Below are 21,696 nucleotides of genomic sequence, written 5' to 3'. Positions count from 1 at the left end.
GCTGGGGCTGGAAAATTCTGCTGATTGTCTCGTCACAAATCTCTGGGTTTCACTAAGTACAGTTATGTTCCTACAGGGGAACATGTGGCATCAGACAAATAGAAAGTGTGCTGATGTGGGTTGGCCAGTAGTTTGGTTTACAGACTCAAGCAGAAGGGCAGAATCTTCCATTCTCAGCTGGTGCCTGGCTCGCTGCCTGAAAAAGTGGTGAGGCACCTGCGCTGAGTCAAAGGAGGAAGGCCTGCCAGATCTTCTGCCCATCAGGCAGTTGAATGGACGGTGGCTGGTATTCCTCCAGACTGAGGACCCCGGAAGATGACTTTCCTCCCACCAAGAGCTGCCAGCCTAGCCAACCAGACGTCGATAGCTCGTGCACTCAGCAGCGCCACAGAAGAGGCGATGGCTGCTGCCGGAACAGCATCATGCACCAGAGTCCCAGGATCTCTAGAGGGGCACGGTAACACAGTGGTTAGCACTGTTGCTTCACAGCTCCAGTGTCCCAGGTTCAATTCCTGGCTTGGGTCACTGTCTATGCGGAGTTGGCACTTTCTCCCCCTGTCTGCATGGGTTTCCTCAAGGTGCTCCGGTTTGGGCGGGGGGTTTCAGTCCACGGGGTCAGCAGCAAGGGCAAGGGTGTAGTGGTATCAGTGGCCTTTCTTCAGCTCCATGTCCTCGATCATTCACAAAGTACTGCAGACCAATGGAAAACCCCCATCCCCTGCCTCCAGCTGCCATGCAGCCTGCGTTTACAAGTTGTGTAGGCCACATGTTGGCAGGCCCACCTGGAGCTGGGAATATTGCAGCAGAGACAAGAAGGGGCCCTTTAGTGGTCATTAATTGGCCAAATAGGGACTCAAATGGAGCCAGGATGGGAACGTCGACCATGGATCTTCCCACCCAGAACTTAAATATCTGTGCAGGCGGGAAGGCGATGAGTGTGGCTCAAGTTCGCCCACCTCCTTCCTCAGCTCTTGCAGAGGCAAAGGAATCTAGCCATAATAATGATTGTCTGCGCCTGTCAGGCATCCAGTCCACCAAATATAACAGTTCAAGTACTGGTGTGCTAACACATATTCCTTCCAACTTAAGTCAATGGTAAAGAAAATCATGCAGAATGTAAGTTGGATTGTCTGTTTGTGAAAAGAAAATAGGCACAGAGCTCTTGTTCTAAATGAAATGAAAATGAAAATCGCTTATTGTCACGAGTAGACTTCAATGAAGTTACTGTGAAAAGCCCCTAGTGGCCACATTGCGGCGCCTGGTAGTAAAAATTCACACAATTACGCTATCAAGCCGTGTACAATTCCTGCTGAATCACTGATTAAGGGCGTGTGCGGTGGTTGCAAGAGGCAGCTTCTCCTTGAGGAGAAAGAGAGAGTGAGGCAGCACGGGTTGCTCTCATCTACCTACCCAGTGTTCACCAATAAATCAACAGGAGAATTGGTAGCAGGTCACCTGCCCTCCCCACACGCGCCAGAGGAAATGCATGGAGCCTAGACAGAAAAAAGTAAACAGGTAGGAGATAATACATACTAACAAATGCAATCTATGTTTATTTAGGTTTTTTTCTCAGCTTTCCGGAGTTACCTCTCAGTAATGCACTTTGTCACTTATCTCGCGAGCAATCACTAATTAAGTGGCATAGTTTATGGCTTACTTGCAATGTATTTGTGCTGTGGCCGTCAGTAGCACACCATTCACATCATCTGAAGGTTTTCTACAGTATCATGCAGACACATTATCAGTCAGTGTTAACAGTTCTGACCTTTTCTCCAAAATGCATTGACAGGCATTCTATTTTCTACAGCTACAAATCCCTGGCGGCTTTGCTAAATCCCTAGTGATCACTTCTGCCAACAACTGGTTTCAAGCCTCCCCTCGCTCAAAGGCTTTCCTCCACAAATCTTAGTGCAATAGCACTCCCATTAAAATAAATCATCCAAAACATACTTTTGGCCTATGCGCACGAGAACGGTTGATGCTTCATCTGAAAATTGTTCGCTCTTCTTTTCCTCAAAAAACTTGCTGAGTAAAAACCAAAATAAACATGGATTGTATTTGTTAACATGTGTCATCTCCTACCTATTTTTTGTTTAATGATGCAAAGCGATGCCTTGAATTCATAGTTTGTGTTTCCTGCTGGCTGAGGGGAAATCCTGTAGTGAAGAGGAAGATAGTGTGGCTTAAAAGAATCATTTGTAACGATTATTTCCATTGTAATTTGGACATTTCTGTTGACATTTCTACATATGGTCAACACTGGCACCATCTCGGAGAACGACCAACGGACATATGTGGCTCAGTAAACACTTCCTTGCTAACCTTCCCTCTCCTTATTGAGCAGTGAGGCTCAAAACCACGTGCAACTACAGAGTGGGCACACCAAAAGTCAAGTCTACTCGGAAGTAACTTTAACATTGCATCAATTTCCTTCTCACTTTTAACCTTCATCGAATCATCTTTATTTACACATTGAAATATGAGGCTTCATTGTTCACCAGTTGTTTTTTTTCCACATACAAGGCCATGATAAGTGACACCATGGAACAGTGGTTAGTACTGCTGCCTCATAGTTCCAGGGATCCGGGTTCACTCCTGGCCTTGGGTGACAGTCCGTGTGGAGTCCGCACTTTCTCCCACTGTGTTTCCTCCGGGTGCTTCAGTTTCCTCCCACAGTCCAAAGATGTACAGGTTCGGTGGGGTTATGGGAATAGGGTGGGAGAGGGGGCCTGGGTGGGGTCCTCTTTCAGAGTGTCGGTGTGGACTCAATGGGCCGAATGGCCTCCTACTGGACTGCAGGAATTCTATAAGCATCATTGATTTACAGTGATCGAACAAATATTACTCTTATCCATAACGTGGGATTGATTTGGCTTCTGCAATTCTGTCCATTATTTCCTGAAAATCATAGATCAGGTGGTTTGGACATCAAAATAACAGTTACCTATGTAAAGAAACACTTGAACAAAGTCAACGCGTTCAACTACGCACAAATACATTATACAGACCAAACATGGAATAACCTTGCTACTGTTTAAACAAATAAGGAATGCTGAAACAAAAGCACTATCCAAGAGTCGGATGTATTAAAGAGGTTTTAGGAATGAAGAGGGGAAAGGGAGAGATGCCTGTTCACTGGTATGGACCAGCTTCCTTCATGACACACTCTGGTGGCGGCGGGGGGGGGGGGGGGGGGGGGGGGGGGGGGGGGTGTCTCGTTTCTGCTTATTAGGTAAATCGGGGGAGAGCTTTCAGTCCTATAAAGCAATGTAATGAGGTCGACTGGAATATTTCTGTTTGTACCAGCATGTTGCAATTTTACATGTTGGATTGGATATCAGCTTGTCTTCCATTACTGACTTGGCACCAGGGACAGATGGTACAGTTTTCCGTTTCTTTTTAATTTTAACCCAAATTAAAGAAACACCTGATCAATTTTTTTTTTGCAATCTTACTTAAATAAATACTTACAATTAACTTAATTAGGTATTAAAATGGAATTTATTTCCACGAGACTGTTTTGACTGTGTATTCCAGTTTTGTGCTGGGTGCATGATGCACATGAGCATTCTATTCAATCTGATGTAATTTGGCGACTGCATGCCAATTTCGTATGAGAGTTAATTGAGTTTATACAAACAGCTTACTGCACAACTACAGTGAGAGGTCATCGCATCGTTAGGAATGTGGGAAGTTAACGAGATTAATAATGAATTTGAGATGAAAATCAAAAAACAGACCAAGTAACAAGACTAGCAGGCATCTAGAGGAATATTGAGGTGAGACTTGCCCAGTAACACGATTGGCAGGAGTCCAGAGACACTGAGGTGCAAATTGCCATATCAGAAACATTGTTCCCAGAGATCAGTGAGGCTATACAAATGGCAACTTCTAAAGGCAAGCAATTTGAGTGAGGTAGACAGCAGAATCCACAGAGGGGGACATCAAAGAGACTGAACGACATAACTGTTAGCACATTCATTGGGAAAGTAGGCAAGTCCATCCAAAATTCAGACAGGCCAGTTCCATCTTTGATACGAGCCATGGAGGCCTGTTCCATAAACATTTAGAGCCAAAGCATATTGAAGATATTCTCCACTAAAAGATGCAGTTTTGTGCCTTCACTGAACCAAGAAGAGGCATATTCCCAGACTTGATCACTAGGTGATATTGTATGGTAACTATGAACTGAATTTAACCTACAGAATTACTAAACTTGGGAAAAGTAGTGTTTCAGGGAGTTCAGGGAAGATGGGTACATTTTGGGAACAAGTGGTAACGTCAAATAAAATGGTACTTGGTTATTCATATACTTAAGTGTTATAGTGTATATTGTTAAGTAATGGATTAAGAGACATTCTAATTAGTTGTCTCATTTATGTTAAGTATCCAATAATTAACACTGATATGTAAAGAGGCTTCAGGTGGCCTTTGTGTCAGGTGATGTGAAGATAGAATTTTGTGCAGAGTCTGTTAAAGTGAAATAAAGGTGTTTGTAAGAAACAGAACCTTTGACTCTATACAACAGCAGCTAAACTTTGAACATATATTAGTCTTTTGTTGTGGGTTTTTCTTTTCTTTTACTTTCATAAATATTCTTTATCGACTGTTTACACAACAACTGAACTGGTTCCTCACTGGGTTGTACATTGTTCCTCACATCATTCCAAACAAAAATACACCATTAAGACCAGTGTTTCAAGTTATCCTTCGGGGTTTTGAGACACTCTCGCAGGGTGAACATCATCGGGGTTAATAGCATGAGGAAAAATCAAATCAGACCCATGTCTCATTTTCTGCTGACTCCAAGAAAAAGTATACAGCTCTTGGCAAGATCAATGTCGGAGGTAAATGCCTATTGCCCGAATATATTAGAGGGATCCTAATCAGCATCTAAAAATATTCAACAACATCTGGATCTTTTAAGAAGGGTTCATTAAATCCCCATAAAAGGAGCACATTAGATCAAGTGCCAAATCAATTTAGGCAATGTAATGGTAATTTTAATAAGAGGCATTCCATAATGCTGGCACTTGACATGACAATTGCAGCTAATCTCAAATAACTTTAAGGAGGTGTGAAAAGTTACAATAATCACATCCCTCGGGATGGCTCGGCCTCCAGACACCAGCATGCTCTGTTCTGTTTATTGACAAGGAATCATCATCCTGGATTCAGAGCACCAGGCCAAATCTGTCAGAAATGTCATCCCATAAAGTCAGGAAAGCTGACAGACCCCTCCAAAAGAATTGCTAACTCAAAAAGTGGCATCCGACGAAAAGATATCCCCCATTAAGGGCCCTCGAGCAAGGTGAGCAAATATGTTAGCTTCCTTTTAGTTATACTGAATTTCAGGAAATACATTTAGGGGTTACATTCCACCACTTGATGAAAACGCAGGCCTGGTGCATTGACACAAGACTTGCAAAAATAAAAAGCACAGTGGGACATTAATCTGTCATGCTTTAAGCTGCGTCCAGACATAACAAGCCCTTAAGTGCACTATAGGTAGAAAAGGACAAAAATTATGCAAAAAAATAGTAAGAGAATGTGCTCTTTGGTGCAATTTGTATATATTTTGTTGGTGTGGGGGGTGGGGGCGAGTTAAGGGATGAGCTCTGCACCATACCCGGACGAATTTCACATTTTTGACACTTATGGTGATTTTGCTTTGCATTATGAAGTGCCCTGTGATTCTTCCCCTGTCACACATTTGCTGTCATTTTGCCGCTGTTTCTTGCCTATTAAAAAAGTTCAGTCCAATTGTGCGCCTTTATCAAATTGCGTGTGTAGTCTCATTTTTCACCACAATCACGCTGTCAGAGAGACTGAAGTATTTAAATGAGAAAACGCAATGCAATCAATTGTTGTTTCTAAGCTGGAAAAATAAATGCACTGCCAGCAGTAAAAAGAAAATTACCACTGAATATAATCAAGGGACGCACACATGCCTTAAGGTGCATGTTATGGCTTTCGGGGTCCACACCTTTCCAAGAGGGTCATAATATGCAATTAACTCAGATACCTTTCCGATATTGTAATGTGGAATATTGTTTTCTTCCGTGCTTCCTTCTTCTCTTCACTTTATTCTTCTCTTCATTATCCTTCACAGCTGCAAACCCCTCTGATGGTCTCCACCTTCTTCCTTCAATTCTCTCTGGCTGCACCTTCTTCCTGCACCATCTCCTTCACATAGGGTTTCCTTCCCCCTCTGCTCATTTCCATCACCACGCTCTCTTTTCTGCTTGCCTTGGCCTTGGAGTCTTTGGATTGAACCCAATCCGTCCACTCCACTCGTGGCACTGGCATCTCAAACGGCATTTCTGACACTGACTTTCACTCCACACAGTTTGTTTTTTCTCTCACGTGCACAATGTCCATTTGCACAGAAGACACAAATCTCCACCTTCTTCGACTTGCCGACAGAAATATTACTTCAGAAGCCACAGTCTCAGAGGAGAAATTCAAAAACCCTTTGCTCTGAATGCTGATGTTTGGAAACTATGCATAAAGCGCAGGACCAAGCACATCTCTTCCAATCCCTCCCCTCCAAAATGGCCAACCTATGTAGCAACATCCGCACTGGTGTAAAAACATTTTTATTTGAGGCAATACACATGTTGCCTTTCAAAAGAATCAAACTATTACAGTACAATATATTACAGGTATTACATGTATTGTTACTTAATACCTGCACTAACTCACTCAGAGAGCCGTCCACTTTGGTCCCTTTCCATTCCCTTCCCCTGCAGCTTGTCAAAGCTGAAAAAAATAATAATTTAGCCACTTCCCTTCCCAAAGCTATCATGAATTCTGCATTCACCACTGTTCTTGCAAGGGCGTTCTCATGTCCCAGCAACCATACATACACTTTGTTCTGATCTTCTCAGAATGTTTGCTACCTTTATTCTGAGAGAATATGCATACTGTGGGATAGCAAGATAGCAATTTAATTACATGAGAACCATTGCAGTACGGGCACCCCACCTTCTTTTCAATTTTGCAGCTTCATGACCCATGAGATGGGCTTCCGTGTGAAGTGTCACATTTGAATGTTTAACATGCAGCTCATCTAATATCTTCGATCGCTTAATCAAAATTAATTCCCTTCACGCTCGGGAAGGTGATTCTAATAACAATCTGCATGGAAGCTGTCATCATGGCCGAGCTATGCAATAAAACAAGGGGCTCTATCCTCCAACACGCCACACAGAAAACATCTCCAATTACGAAAAAGACCATATGTTAAGATGTAGAGAAGCAGACAAAAAGAGTCTGCTGAATGGCATCCAATCACTATGTTAAAAGAATGTCTAACTTGATTAAAAATGCTCATGTTCAGATCACCTCCCCCCAATGCCACTCAAACTGCAGTCTACCTAACAGTCACAAATATAAACCCTTTTAACATTTTCTCCGACATGGAATAGGCCCAGTTTTCTCTGAAAGCTGACTTGAGCATCTTGGGTGGCAGGAGTCCAGCCCAGAAGAAAATGCATGAAAACAACCGCCTTACAAGAAACACAAGAACTCTTTAGGGTGATTAGCACCAGGAATCCTGTAATGGAAAGGCATCAGGGAGTGATAGGAAATTGAATAAATGGTGAAGGGCAAAGGGCACAAAAAACACATTTCACGGCATCTAGTGGTTTCTGTTAAAATTAACTTATCAAAATCAGCAATTCCAATTGGTCAATCAACCCGAATATCAGTACACCACCACCACATAAGAAAAGTTACGACGCCCACTAAACAGTTAACCTAAACAACAAACAATAAATTCCGTTCATTGTTATTTGTAGAATGAGAACGTCCACAATTTTGTTACAGCCATGTTTCTAGTTATATTTTTCTAAACACCCTTCACATTAGATTAAACACCCTTGCGGTGCTTTGCAAATGGATCGACGAGGAGGCGACAGGATGGAACAACAACCTTATAAAGTGAGGACAATCACACCTGGCATAGCACGAGCTGGATAGCTCACACACACATATGCCCATTTGCACCTTCGATAAGGGTGTTTTGTTTACCTCTCCAAACATCCTCTCTACTTATTGCAAATCTAAAATAGTAGCCTCTGATTCATCTGAATACAAGGTTACACAAGTCTGAAAGAACGGCTCCTTTCTGCTACAGTACCAGCCGAATGAATCTAGTGATGATTATGTCCAGTGCAAATGAGAATTGAAGTTACTAATATAAAACTTGCTCACTTGATCACTAAATCTTATTCTAATGGAGGGGGTTAAGTCTTCAGAAAGGATGATCGAGGAAACTTTCAGTATCTGGCTAAAGAAAACTGAATGATTATCAGGAGCATTAACTGACACTTTGGGGGTGCTTGAGAATTTAACATTTGGGTTCTGAATAGCTGAGCTTATGTATGTATGCTTGGCTAAGAGGCACTTATCAAGTTTTGACAGAGTCCCCATGAGTTCTGGCAAGCTGAGCCCACTATGAATGCTTGGCTGTGTTTTAAAAGAAAAACCAGAGCCACTTACCAAGTTTTGTCAAAAGGGACTCCATATAAAACATTGGCTTATCTTTACTGTTCAGATGCAATTTAACTTGTGTTGTTGTGCTTCAACTGTTTTTATTTTTTTGCTTTAATTCAGGTTCAAATCCATTGCACATTTATTTCGTTTTGGAGGTGAATTGTACCGCTTTGCCCAAGAGGGCTTGGATCATCTTCCAAAAGCCCGGCAGCAGATGAGCAGAATCGAGCACATCAATTCACAAAGACAATCTTCAGGTTATTCAGAAGATAGGATCCTCTGAAGATTGAACTCAAAGAAGAGGCAAAGAGAAAAAGGAAGAGGGCTTTCTTCTCCTCAATAATCATCGCTGTGGGTTTTACTGCTTTGTAACTAATACTGGAAACTTGCATCTGAAAAATACTGTTTTGTCCCAATCTGGTAGCGGTGGCCTCTTGTGACTGATGCTAAATTCCGGTGTAGATTTGCTCTCTCTCCCAATGTATCAGAAAAGAACAAAAGACATCACCGCTTGCATTTACTAATTAGGAATTAGGAACACAGTCTATAAAAATATTCCCAAAGCTTCAAGTATGAATGACTCGTTCTGTACCAGTCAGACATCCATTAACACCTGCAGCATCCAGCTGCTGGCTGCCTTTGGATTACTTCAGCTTTGAATCATCTTGATTAATAAGGACATCACTCAATCCCAGTTCCCACTGCCCTCCAATACAGACACAATTAGCACCGGCTCGTCCAAGCTGTCTTTTTTTCTGACAGCTATAAAGAATGAGCAGCAGATAGGTGTGCAAATCTAGCACGGACCAACAGTTTTCTTCCATTTCTGGCCAATGGTGAACAAAACCAAGTTTAGCTGGATGGGGTTATTTTCTGTTCTGTCATATATAGAATCATAGAATTTACAATGCAGAAGGAGGCCATTCAGCCCATCAAGTCTGCACCGGCCCTTGGAAAGAGCATGCCTCCACCCTATCCCCGCAACCCCAATTAACCTTTTTTTTTGGACACTCAGGCAATTTAGCATGGCCAATCCACCTAACCCACACATCTTTGGACTGTGGGAGGAAACCGGAGCACCCGCAGGAAACCAACGTGGACACGGGGAGAACGTGCAGACTTCGCACAGACAGTGACCCAAACCGGGAATCGAACCTGGGACCCTGGAGCTGTGAAGCCGCTGTGTTACTGTGCTGCCCATATTTAAAAACTGCAGTAAAGCAAAAACTCAAATTATAGCTACTGACAATCCCAGTTGGTGGTATAACTGGTCAGGAAGATTCCAGAATGGGACCCTGGCTCAAAAGACCGTAACTTTTACTTTTTTATAAAACGAGGAAGAACAGTCACAGGACCGCTAATTGATTTTAATAACAACAAAAATACATTCATTAACATGAAACAAAATGGTGTGCTGGCCTTTGCGTCCCTAGTAGCCCGGCGAAGGATTTTGCTACAGTGGAAGGACGCGAGGCCCCCAAGCGTGGAGACCTGGATCAATGACATGGCGGGCTTCATTAAGCTTGAGAAGGTTAAATTCGCCCTGAGAGGATCGGTGCAAGGGTTCTTTAAACAGTGGCAACCTTTCCTCGACTTTCTGGCTCAACGATAGGGTACTGGGACAGTAGCAGCAGCAACCCGGGGGGGTGGGACGTTGATTATGTTTGCTTATTTTATTTAAATTTGATTTATTTAATTTTAATTTATGGTTAAGTTCTCTTGTTGGGGGGGGGGGGAGGTGGGGGGAGTGTGATACATGTGATGTTACGTTAAGGGGGGAATTGTGGGTGTTATGGGGCTGTTAGTTGCATATTACTGCTTGTTGCTATACTTGTTATATTTTTATATTTTCTGTTAAAAATTCCAATAAAAATTATTTTAAAAAAAAAACATGAAACAAAATGGATGACACAATAGTCCTTTAATCTACCCTTAGCTCAGCAATTACAGGTGGATTTTGAGATGAACATGGATTACAATTTGCAACTTGTCTCATTAACAAAGTCATTTAAGCGCACAGATTGGTTGTGGTTAAATGCACACCTACGAGACAGGCCCCAAGTTTTGGGGATGCAGATCTGGGGAGGCTCCTAGACACAGCGGAGGCCAGGAGGGATGTCCTGTTCCCCCGAGGGTTCTGGAGGCTCACCAATAGGGCAGCCAATGCCGCCTGGGTCGAGGTGGTGGCAGCAGTGACCTTGGGGAGTATGACCAGGAGGACTGGCCTCCAATGCTAGACGGTCAATGACCTACACTGGGCAGCATGAACGAGTGGACACCAATGCCACCCCCCCCCCCCCCCACCCAAGAGACCTGTGCTTCCCCCGAAAGGGAGCATCTAACCCCCCCCCCCCGCCTTAAACCTTCACAACCCTTCCTCCACCCTCGCCCCTTCAGCCACAGAGGCCTCGGCAGTCAGTAGGGGTTATGGATGGTCGGTGCGGCGGACAGGCAGGGACAGGGGTTGCCCCAGGAATGAGTACACATAATCTAGGGGTTGGCATGGTGGTACCACATGCAGTTGGCTCCCTGGTTGCCCTCCTAGCACCCCCTCCCATCCTTGCATGGCAGCCCACCTCCAGCTTAGGGTACCCCACACCTAGCTGAGGGACCCCAACCCCGCCGAGCACTGGGCTGGCAATCCCTGCGCCCCTGGGCTATTTGCCTGTAAGCATAGGTGGCTACCCACCTCCCCGGCTCCCCACAGAAGCCATTCTGCCAGGTTCAGTTTTTCAAAAGGATTTCTAATCGGCGCCAGTGTGACCACTAGCTGGAGAGGCCGCTGAATGATAGGAGGCCATTGGATATGGGGTGGCTCCCGTTAATTGTATGGAAATGGAGCTTAACTGGCGATAATTGGTTTCTCACCACGCTACGGCGAGATCCCAATTTCGCCTACGGGAGTGGGCCCGTTGCATCGCAAACTGTTTGGCATCTGGCACAGTGCTCATTTTTTACCTCTCCCGCTATTCACTGGCCTCATTTTGCTTGAGTGAGAGCGTAACAAAGCCAGAGAATCACGCCCACTGATTAAATTCTGCAAACGATGGATATGTGCAGAAACAGATGTAATTTCAGCAGTAGACACTACCTTTAGTTCTTTGAGTTACCAAGTCAAATTGCTTTTACCTCAGGCACAAACAAAAATTTTAGATTATGGGAGCATAAGAAATAGAAGCAGGAACAGGCCATTCAGCCCATTGAGTCTGCTTTGCTGCGCAATAAGATGGCTGATCTGATTGTGGCCTTACCTCCACTTTTTTCCATTACCCTCAATTCGTTTGTAGAGCAAAAGTCTGTCCAACACAACCTGGAATATCCTCAATGATCCCAGCTACACTGGTCTCTGGGGTGCAGAATTCCAAAGACTAACGGCCATCAGAAAATAAATTCCTCCCCATCTCCATCTTAAATGGGAGACCCCTAATCTGTGCCCCTTAGTTCTGGATTTCCCCCACGAGGGGAAATATCCTCTCAGTATCTACCCTGTCAAACCTCCTCAGAGTCTTAATAAAACCACCACAAATTCTTCTAAACTCCAATGAGCACAGGCCCAATAATGTTTTTTTTTTAATTTAGACTACCCAATAATTTTTTTTCCTATTTTTTTTTTAAAGGGGCAATTTAGCACGGCCAATCCACCTAACCTGTACATCTTTGGGTTGTGGGGGTGAAACCCACGCAGACAGAATGTGCAAACTCCACACGGACAGTGAGCCAGGGCCGGGACTCGAACCCGGGTCCTCAGCGCCGCAGTCCCAGTGCTAACCACTGCGCCACATGCCGCCCAATAACTTAATTAAGTATTGAAATTTAGCTTGCACAATTTAAACAGGATTTCTATAAATGCTCTTTAATGCACTTACCTTGCCATTAACATTCCAGACAGAAACAAGCCAGCATAACTGGAATGGATTTTCCTAAAGTGTCCACTCACAACAAAGCCTGGTGACATTTACAAGATTTTCATCTGATCTCTCTGAAGGAAATGTTGGTTTAATTTAGGCGGTGTTGCTGTGAAGATAAGCCCAGTTCTCCCAGGGTTAACTCGCAGAGAGTCAAGCATTCCAGATTGTTGTTCAAGACAAATTAGCCATTACACCAGCCATCACAGCATTGGATATTACTGAAAGGCACATGACTTTGAGGCAACAGGACGCTCACTGCATTTTTAATATTGGAATGGTGGCACGGCAGCACAGTGGTTAGCACAGTTGCTTCACAGCTCCAGGTCCCCAGGTTTGATTCCTGGCTTGGGTCACTGGTTGTGCGGCGTCTTCACATTCTCCCCGTGTCTGCGTGGGTTTCCTCCGGGTGCACCGGTTTCCTCCCATGGTCCAAAGATGTGCAGGTTAGGTGGATTGGCCATGTTAAATTGCCCTTAGTGTCCAAAAACGGTTAGGTAGGGTTACTGGGTCACGGGGATAAGGTGGAGGTGTGGGCTTAAGTGAGGTGCTCTTTCCAAGGGCCGGTGCAGACCCGATGGGCCGAATGGCCTCCTTCTGCACTGTAAATTCTATGATTCTATGATTTGGGGCATCCAGCAATACGATATGGTTGCCTCAGCTCCCAGACAACCAAAGAAGCTTGATTGACAGCTCACTGAGCAATATTTTGACAGAGAGCTGAGGGAAGGTTCAGAGGTCAATCTTTTGTATTTTGCACGGCTTTCGCTGTATCTCTCTCCCTCTGCAGCACAAGATTCTCCGGAACCCTCAAGGGTGATACCAAGGTGCCACATTTCAAAGATAATTACCAGGGGGTTGAGAGGTCGCTGACTTGTTCATTGAGCAAAGAGCAAATTGCATTATTTTGTGTATTTTTCATGATAGAAAGTCTCAAGTCATTGATTGAATTCTCATCATGAAAGCTGCTTTGGGTTCACTCACACATAGCAAACCAGCAGATTAGCTGACAATTGGCTTTATGTCATAGGCCATGCTTTTTGATCTACCTTCTTAAAAATAGGACAAAGCCACATGGCAGCAGTTTTCAGTCAGCACAGAAGGGCTTATTATCATGGGGTTATTACTATTATAGCTCCCAGGCCATGGTATTCATACCAAGCACTTAAAAACAATATGCAGATCATAGGGTGTGTGAGGGCAGCTTATGGGACAGACAATGTTAACCACAAGGAGAGCAGATACACAATTTCTAACACCCATTTTAATACGAGTTTCTACACAAATCATTAAACTTCAGATTTGATACATGTTTACTTTTATTTATAACAAATTGCTTTCTGAACATTTGCAATGCATTTCCTCGAAAATAGTTCTCTGCAACAAGCCAACATGTTGCAACTTGATTTCTGAATTCGGTTCTGTGGCTCATTTTGATCATCTAGTGCATGGAGTGTGCGCAGCCAGATTGCAGGTTAAGGGTATGATTTTCGGATCAAACTCGCCCAATATGGTTTCTGCAGAATTGAACACGTTGGTGGGCGGTTTGATCCCTAACCAGAGGGCTCCAAGCTTTTAAATCATAACACAGGTACAGAGTGCATCATCGCTGTTGTTTATCTGCCCGAGTTCAATTTGGAGGGTCTCCACTCACCTGCAGCACTGTAACGGTGGATAGATCCTTCATTCTACCTTCTTCATCTTTGAGGTTATAACCCTCTGGCCTCTTGTCCCTTTCACTGACTTTCCATAATTTAATAGTCTTATCTGCAACAATCAAGGACGATATAGTTCGTCAGCTTCAAGAAATACATCTTTTGAGCAAATGAATACAGATAGACTTGAAAAAATAAAATGCGGTGTGTAATTATTTTGTCCCAATACTACAGAGTGAATCATTCAGAGATCAAAATAAACGCACAAAGGACAGAAGTCTGGAAGCCCACCAAGAGGAGGAGAAAAGGTCGTGAAATTTCTGATGCACCACTATGCCTGTTTGCCAGCGCAATCCTGCCTCTGAGCCACTTTTAAGGTGGCTGGGCAGGGGACTGGGTAGGTAGCCAATTGAGGCCATTAAGGAGCCTATTAAGGCCCCTTTCCTCAACACCTGGAAATTTCCAGTGGCAGACAGGCTCTTTGTATGGGTGTGTCAGTGCCTGTGAGTGTTTGCATATTTGCGTGTGCACGTGTGTTTATCTGCGTGCACGCGTGCCAATACGTGCACGCAAATATATGTGCACCAATTTCTCTCTCTCTCGTCCTCTCCGCAGCTGTTAGAAATTAGAATGAGTAACTGATCAAAACACGAGAATTGGAAAAGATTTATTGCATCCACTTGTTTATCTGCTAAAGTCCAAAGTTTGCTCTTCTGTTTCCTGGTGATCAATTTCACAATGCGTCTCAGGATCCTCAAATGGAGTTAACCATGGATCCACTCAAGCTTTCACTTGCTGCTTTCTGCTTCTGGTAAATACAATCTTGTGGAGATGTTCTTGATTGCAGTAATTTTCATAATCTCAAAAAGAGTTAGGAAGTTAGATTTTTTAAATACGTGCCATCTCCAAATTTGTGAAGCGAGGAGAGTGTGGGAGATTGTGAGAGAACAACAAGCAACTTTGATGGTTTATTTTAACCTAATTATTTTAAGATGTCAATTTCACAAGAGGCTAGATTAACAGACCCAATTACATGGCTATAAAGGGCAGAATTTCATTTGCCCCCTCTTCACCTCCGACCCCTAGAAGGCGGGCTGGGAAGGAAAGCCAATGTAATCAGACAAGGAGGCAGGTGGTTGAGACCCTGTCACCTTCCTGATGCCCCACCAAGTCCAGGGCGGTAAGGCTCAATGATGGCTTTCCTGCCAGTAAGTCAATAAGTCACGCAAAATCTTCAGACGGCCCTACTATAAATATATTCATTTTTGTTCTCCCCTCAAGTGGCTCCCTGTACCATGGTCAGTTTGCTCATCCACCATGGAGTTCCTGCTCTCGTCCACACACGCTGCAAGAACCTCAAACCTGTTGGACAACTGCAAGGGCTGAGGCTTCTCCATTGCTGCCTTTTGGATCCCTATACCAGCCTCTCTTAGTCGTACCCTCCTGTCCCTGACCACAAACCAAATCTGAAGCTCCAAGCTTAAGGCGTGTGACTGCCCCCTGGAACAGTGTCCAAATAACATTCCCCCTCCTTGGTGGATCACAACATCTAGAGTTTGAACTCCAGCTCATCAACTGGTACACCAAGGTTCCTCAAGCTGCAGACACTTACTGCAGGTGTGGTTGTGGTGGGTCACACAGGTGTCCATCCGTCCTACATGCTACAGCTGCAATACATCGCCATGCCATCTTAATTTTGTTTGCATTTCAAATTTAGAAAATCAACAATTATTCACGGTCATCTTATGGAGTTTAATTAGTTAGGTTATAAACTTAATAAAATATTTACCTCTCACTCAGTAAGCAACACTTTCAATTCATGAACGATTAGACAGAGAATGAGGAGCGGGACTCTTTTGTCATTTGCCTGCACACTTGGTCCACCATTGGAATGGTTTTCCATTAGCTTGCTTTTTTTTTGTCCATCACTTATATCGCCCAAAGGCAACCTCAGTTTAAAATGTATTTAAAATTTTGCTAAATGCTTGACATTGTGTTTCTTCAAAAGCACAGTTAAATTTAGTGCACAAATAATTTCAGCTACGAGCAGGTTGTTCCTTGCGATTGGGAAATGCAAAATTTCTACCAGGTCAAATCCCAATCGTCGGCAATTTCCACATCCATTACAGTAGTCAACTCAAAACTGGCTATTTAAATAACATTATTTAGAATAATAATTGGCAATCTGCATTTGATCCCACGTAATTCACTCTTCACATCCTACTAATTCCAGGAAGAATGAACGAGCGAGTGAAAAATATGAACTTTTGTTTTGACAGGACCATTTATCAAAAGCCAACCTTCTATTACTATCCCAGGGTATGATGTAGAGATGCCGGCGGTGGACTGGGGTGAGCACAGTAAGAAGTCTTACAACACCAGGTTAAAGTCCAACATGTTTGTTTCAAACACTAGCTTTCGGAGCACTGTTCGTCCTCAGGTGCCTATCCCAGGGTAGACTGGCTTGAAATAATGATCCAATAACCTTTAATACCATCATTAAACCATTGGAGAAAAAACATGGCATTTTAATAAAAACATATTGCAGCCGGGGCAATTAAGAAGCATAGCTTTTTGTTCCTCATGTTTAATGGTTTTTACATTCCTCCTTTAACACATCAGTTCTAGAAGGAAGAGAGAGAGAGCGAGAGCGAGAGCGAGAGCGAGAGCGAGAGAGAGAGAGAGACACCAGTTCGGCCTTTCACTCCATGCCTCCTGGAATTATTACCATGTCCTAAGAGGGTGATGCCAACCATGGTCGTCCACTGCATGGGTCCATGATTATGCTTGGCAAAGTACTGCAGTGGTTTGCTATTGCCTTCTACATAATGGCTGACCGGGAAAATCTCTCATTCTTACCACCTGCCATCAGGCACATTGAGAGGAAGTGCAGGCTGATAACCAGCCTGTTTGACCACGTTATGAATGCCTTTTGAACCGTGGCCATCCAAGTCATGAGGTGAGACTCCAACTGGGGTTTCTGGCCCACAGGTAGGGACACTACCTCGATGCCACAAGACCTCCCTAGAGCAGCATTAGCAAAATAAATACCTGTCGATGCTTCACAAAGGAGAGAGAGAGAGAGGGAGAGATAGCAGCTGTAATGTATGAGTTGATGGCGGGGTTGTGAGTGAGAGGGCTATCAATGAAAGTGCAGGGGGAGATAGGTTTGCAGGAGGAAGAGAGAGGATGAATTCACTCACCATTGGTGGAGAGGAGAAAGTGGGCTGCATTCTGCTGAGGCAGCCACCGGATCTTATTAATTTTTTCTTCAATTTCCAGGCTTTTTAGGTAATCGAACTCAGGTTCATGACTCTGGAAGGTGCTGTAAACATTGTATTCACCTTGATGGTGAGGCTGACTTTTGGTCTAGAAAAAGAAGAAAAAAAGAGGTTGATTTTAAAGCTGAAAATGGAAACCAATAGATTGGCCAAATATGGCTACAGTTGAAACCTGACATTTATTTACTTCTACTGAAATTGAGAGAATTTGTTCCCCTAGTTGTCTAGTGAATCAGGAGTTGAATAATGCAAACCAAAATTTCACAACTCTGATCATTGCTATTTAGCTCAGGTGGCAGCTTGGAACATCATCATAGGCTTCACTGCCTCTGGGTAAGGGTAAAGAGCAAAAGAAATAAATCATCCAATCTTCAAACCCCTCAGCAAGACCCTGCTTGAATTGAGCATCAGGTGGGTTCATGTGATTCTCTGCATTGATGAGTGAACTGCTCATCTCGAGGGCAGTTAGGGATGGGCAACATGTCCTGGCTGTGCCAATGGCGCCCACAATCCCATGAAAGAAGAAACAAAAACTCCTGTTGCTAAGAGGAAGGGGCAAATAATTGTAGTGCAGGGGCTTGAGTGTTTGACCAGCAAGCACAGGAGGCAAAGGGTAACAGTAGAAAGGTGTTTTTCTGAATGGAAGGCAGTGGTTGGTGGTGTTCCACAGGGATCGGTGCTGGGGCCCTTGTTGTTTGTAGTGCACATAAACGATTTGGAGGAAAATGTAGCTGGTCTGATTAGTAACTTTGTGGATGATAACAAGGTTGGTGGAGTGCCAGATAGTGTTGAGGATTGTCAGAGGATACAGCAGGACATAGGTTAGAGACTTGGGCAGAGAAATGGCAGATGGAGTTTAATCCAGACAAATGTGAGGTAATGCACTTTGGTACATCTAATATATAGGGGAAATATACCGTAAATGGCAACACTCTTAGGAATGTAGAAAGTCAGAGAGATCTGGGTGTGCAGGTCCACAGATCTTTGAAAGTGGCAACAAAAGGTAGTCAAGAAAGCATACGGAATGCTTGCCATCATTGGACGGGGCATTGAGTATAGAAATGGCGAGTCATACTACATTTATAGAACCTTGGTAAGGCCGGAACTGGAATATTGCACCCAATCCTGGTCGCCACACTACCAGAAGGATGTGGAGGCTTTGCAGAGGAGGTTTACCAGGATGTTGCCTGGTCTGGAGGGTGTTAGCTATGCGGAGAGGCTGAATAGACTCGGACTGTTTTCATTAGAACGACGGAGATTGAGGGGTGACCTGATAGAGGTCTACATGGTTATGAGGGGCATGGATAGAGTGGATGGGCAGGCACTCTTTCCCAGGTTGGATGGGTCAGTCACCAGGGGGGCATAGGTTTAAGATCCATGGGTAAAGTTTAGAGGAGATGTGCGAGGCAGGATTTTTACACAGAGGGTGGTGAGTGCCTGGAACGCATTGCCAGGGGAGGTTGTGGAAGCAGATAATTCATGGTGTTCAAAAGACATTTTGACAAATACATGGATAGGCTGGGTATAGAGGGATACGGTACTAGGACGTACTGAGGGTTTTGGCCAAGGGTAGCATCATGACCGGTACAGGCTTGGAGGACCGAAGGACCTGTTCCTGTGCTTCTTTGTTCTTTGACTTACTCTTCGAGTTCTTTGACATAGAGGCCAACAGTCAATATCGATGTCCACTGGGGCAAGACATCAAAAACGGCACAAGTAGCTATGTGTCTCTGTCCAAACAAGGTTTTGCCTGTTCAGGGGAAGGCCCTGGGAGGGGGCCTCCGATCAGGTCCCGGCCTCTCTTCCCCCCCCCCCCACCTCCTCCTCCTCCCCGGGCCTACTTTCCTGCGCAGCCGGCCCCATAACACCGACGCCATGTTGAGTCGGGGCTGGCGCACTAAAGAAGTCCCCCATGCATGCGCAGGTTGGCACGGCTCAAGTGCGCATGCGCGGGTTGGCGTGGTGCCCATTTGGCGGCGGGAAGGGAGGCTGGAGCGGCGTGAACCGTTCCATCACCGTGCTGGCCCCCTGTGGAGGCCAGGATCGGTTGTCCCCATGCCCGTTTCACACCGTCGTGAAACGTGACAGCGTTCACAATGGCGCAAACACTTGGGCTCCATTTTGGAGAATCACCCCCCAGGAGTTTGACTTCTAGTATCATGAAGCTAAGGGAGAGTGAGCGACAGCAAGCCTAAGCGTGACCAAGTGCGATAGAGAGCACACGAGAGCGATTTAGATGAAGACTCCAAAGTTAAAGATAATAGAACTAGTAGAGTTCTGATCCAAGGTGACTCTGCATAATATGTTGTATTAAATGAGGAATGGTTGGAGGAGAGTTGAAGGAACAACCCTTACTGGAAGGGGAAGATCCAGAAATCTCAATCTATGTACAAATCTTGGGAGTCCTCCATCCACGTGGTTAAACTTCCAATTTCTGCTAAATATCTGACTTGAGTTAATTGGGAGTGCAAGTCTAATGGGTGTGGAAAGAAAAGTGATGCAAGGAGTTTGGTTTAGATTATAAGTAACTTGAGTTCATTGTACTGTCAATATCTTCAGCGTAACTGACTATTTAAGAAAGTGCAGTTGTCAGGGTTTGTGTTCTTTGATTTGGGTACAGCAAAACTCTTGTTTTAAATACTGAACCTTGTGGCTTCACTCATTTAGTGCATACTGTGGTAGATAAAACAAAATACATTACAGGTCTCTACAAAGGTCATAATAATAATAAAAACCTTTATTATTGTCACAAGTAAGCTTACATTAACACTGCAATAAAGTTACTGTGAAAATCCCCCTAGTTGCCACACTTTGGCGCCTGTTCGGGTACACTGAGGGAAAATTCAGAATGTCCAATTCACCTAACAGCACGTCTTTTGGGACTTGGGTGATGAAATCCGAGCACCGGAGGAAACCCTCGCAGACACGAGGAGAACATGCAGACTCCGCACGGACAGTGACCCAAGCGGGAATCGAACCTGGGACCCTGGTGCTGTGAAGCAACAGTGCTAACCACTGTGCTTCCGTGCTGCCCATAGCACCATAGATCATGGCACAATGTACATAGTGTCCCTATCAATATTGATAGGGGGGGTGTGTGGAGAGAGGGAGGGCAGGGAATCCACATGACCTACAGTTGTTAAAACACTGAAGTCTGCACTGGATAAAATAAATCAGATCACAAATGTTATTTACTTTCTTTTTTTAGTCAAAGAAGCAGATAGTGTTGTCGATTGTTAAACCAGATGAATTTTTTTGTCAGCAGCAGCAATAAAAACAGTAAAGGACCTTGTAGCCAATACAAGCCATTATTTTTGTCCTTTGTGAATGCCTCATTCTCCCTAGCCAACAGACCGATTGGCGTGGAAACCTGTAATTATCTTTGCAATTATTTATTCTTTTTTTCCAGCTCCATACATGAATATGCATCTTACTCATTGTAGGTAACGCTGATAGCATTTTAATCCTGAAAATAGGAACTTCAAAAGAATTTGTGGGTGAAAAGAGGGAGTTCCACAATGATAGCAATTGATTCTGGCCATGTCAGGTATCACTCAAAATGCCACAGAGCACAGTAACGGAATACATTCTTCCGGTTCGTTTGCATGTTTTGTGCAATGGGCCTTGCAAGTGTACCATGAAAAGAAGGTCAAACAGAGTGGACAGTTCTGTAAAATACATTTTGGTGGTGGAAAATAAATTGGAATTATGTTGCTCACTTGGTAAAATTATTATTGCATCATATTTCCCATCACTCCTGCATCGAAAAAAAAAGTGTAGGATTTGTAAGCAGTGTGTTCAGGATATTTGTAAAGCACTTGAGTTACAGGCTTGGAATGAAACTAGTGACATTCTTGGTCAGCAAGCCTGTTTGCTTGCCCTTAACATAGTTATCCACGGGCAGCACGGTGGCACAGTGGTTAGCATTGCTGCCTACGGCGCTGAGGACCCGGGTTCGAATCCCGGCCCTGGGTCACTGTTCGTGTGGAGTTTGCACATTCTCCCCGTGCCTGCGTGGGTTTCGCCCCCACAACCCAAAGATGTGCAGGTTAGGTGAATTGGCCACGCTAAATTGCCCCTTAATTGGAAAAAATAATTGGGTACTCTAAATTTAAAAAAAAACATAGTTATCCACTGCTCTCATTGGGGAGACACTCTTGTTTCTTGTGTCAGAAGGCTTTGGTGTGCAATAACGCTGCTGATAGATAACGCAAGGTCAAACATTCAACTCTTTAAATCCGCACAGTGTCTGCAATTAGGGAAATTACACCTCTGAGTGACCACTCAACAACCAGAAAACAGCTCATCTATTCCATTCACTTGAATAAAAAAAATACTATAGACGAGGGACATCTA

The 21,696-nt window shown here is 44.1% G+C and overlaps 1 protein-coding gene across 8 annotated transcripts in view; it reads right to left on the bottom strand.

Moving 5' to 3' along the window:
* Nucleotides 1–21,696, bottom strand: part of LOC119963430 (serine/threonine-protein phosphatase 2A 55 kDa regulatory subunit B gamma isoform) — a 341,572-nt gene that overhangs the window by 94,532 nt on the left and 225,344 nt on the right. For 7 of the 8 annotated variants that reach the window (XM_038792539.1, XM_038792540.1, XM_038792544.1 and 4 more), the window contains 2 exons: nucleotides 17,263–17,428; nucleotides 14,059–14,171 (listed from right to left, as the gene is read on the bottom strand). In XM_038792539.1, coding sequence (XP_038648467.1) covers nucleotides 14,059–14,171; nucleotides 17,263–17,428 — 279 coding nt within the window. Of the gene's footprint in view, nucleotides 1–1,657; nucleotides 1,810–14,058; nucleotides 14,172–17,262; nucleotides 17,429–21,696 lie in introns of those variants that run through there. The other variant, XM_038792546.1, reaches the window with a different exon arrangement.

This window comes from Scyliorhinus canicula, chromosome 3 (assembly GCF_902713615.1).
Source record: "Scyliorhinus canicula chromosome 3, sScyCan1.1, whole genome shotgun sequence".
In the NCBI taxonomy this organism is placed as follows: Eukaryota; Metazoa; Chordata; class Chondrichthyes; order Carcharhiniformes; family Scyliorhinidae; genus Scyliorhinus; species Scyliorhinus canicula.
The sequence above is the reverse complement of the archived record's forward strand: the minus strand, read 5'-3'. Positions and strand labels throughout refer to the sequence as shown.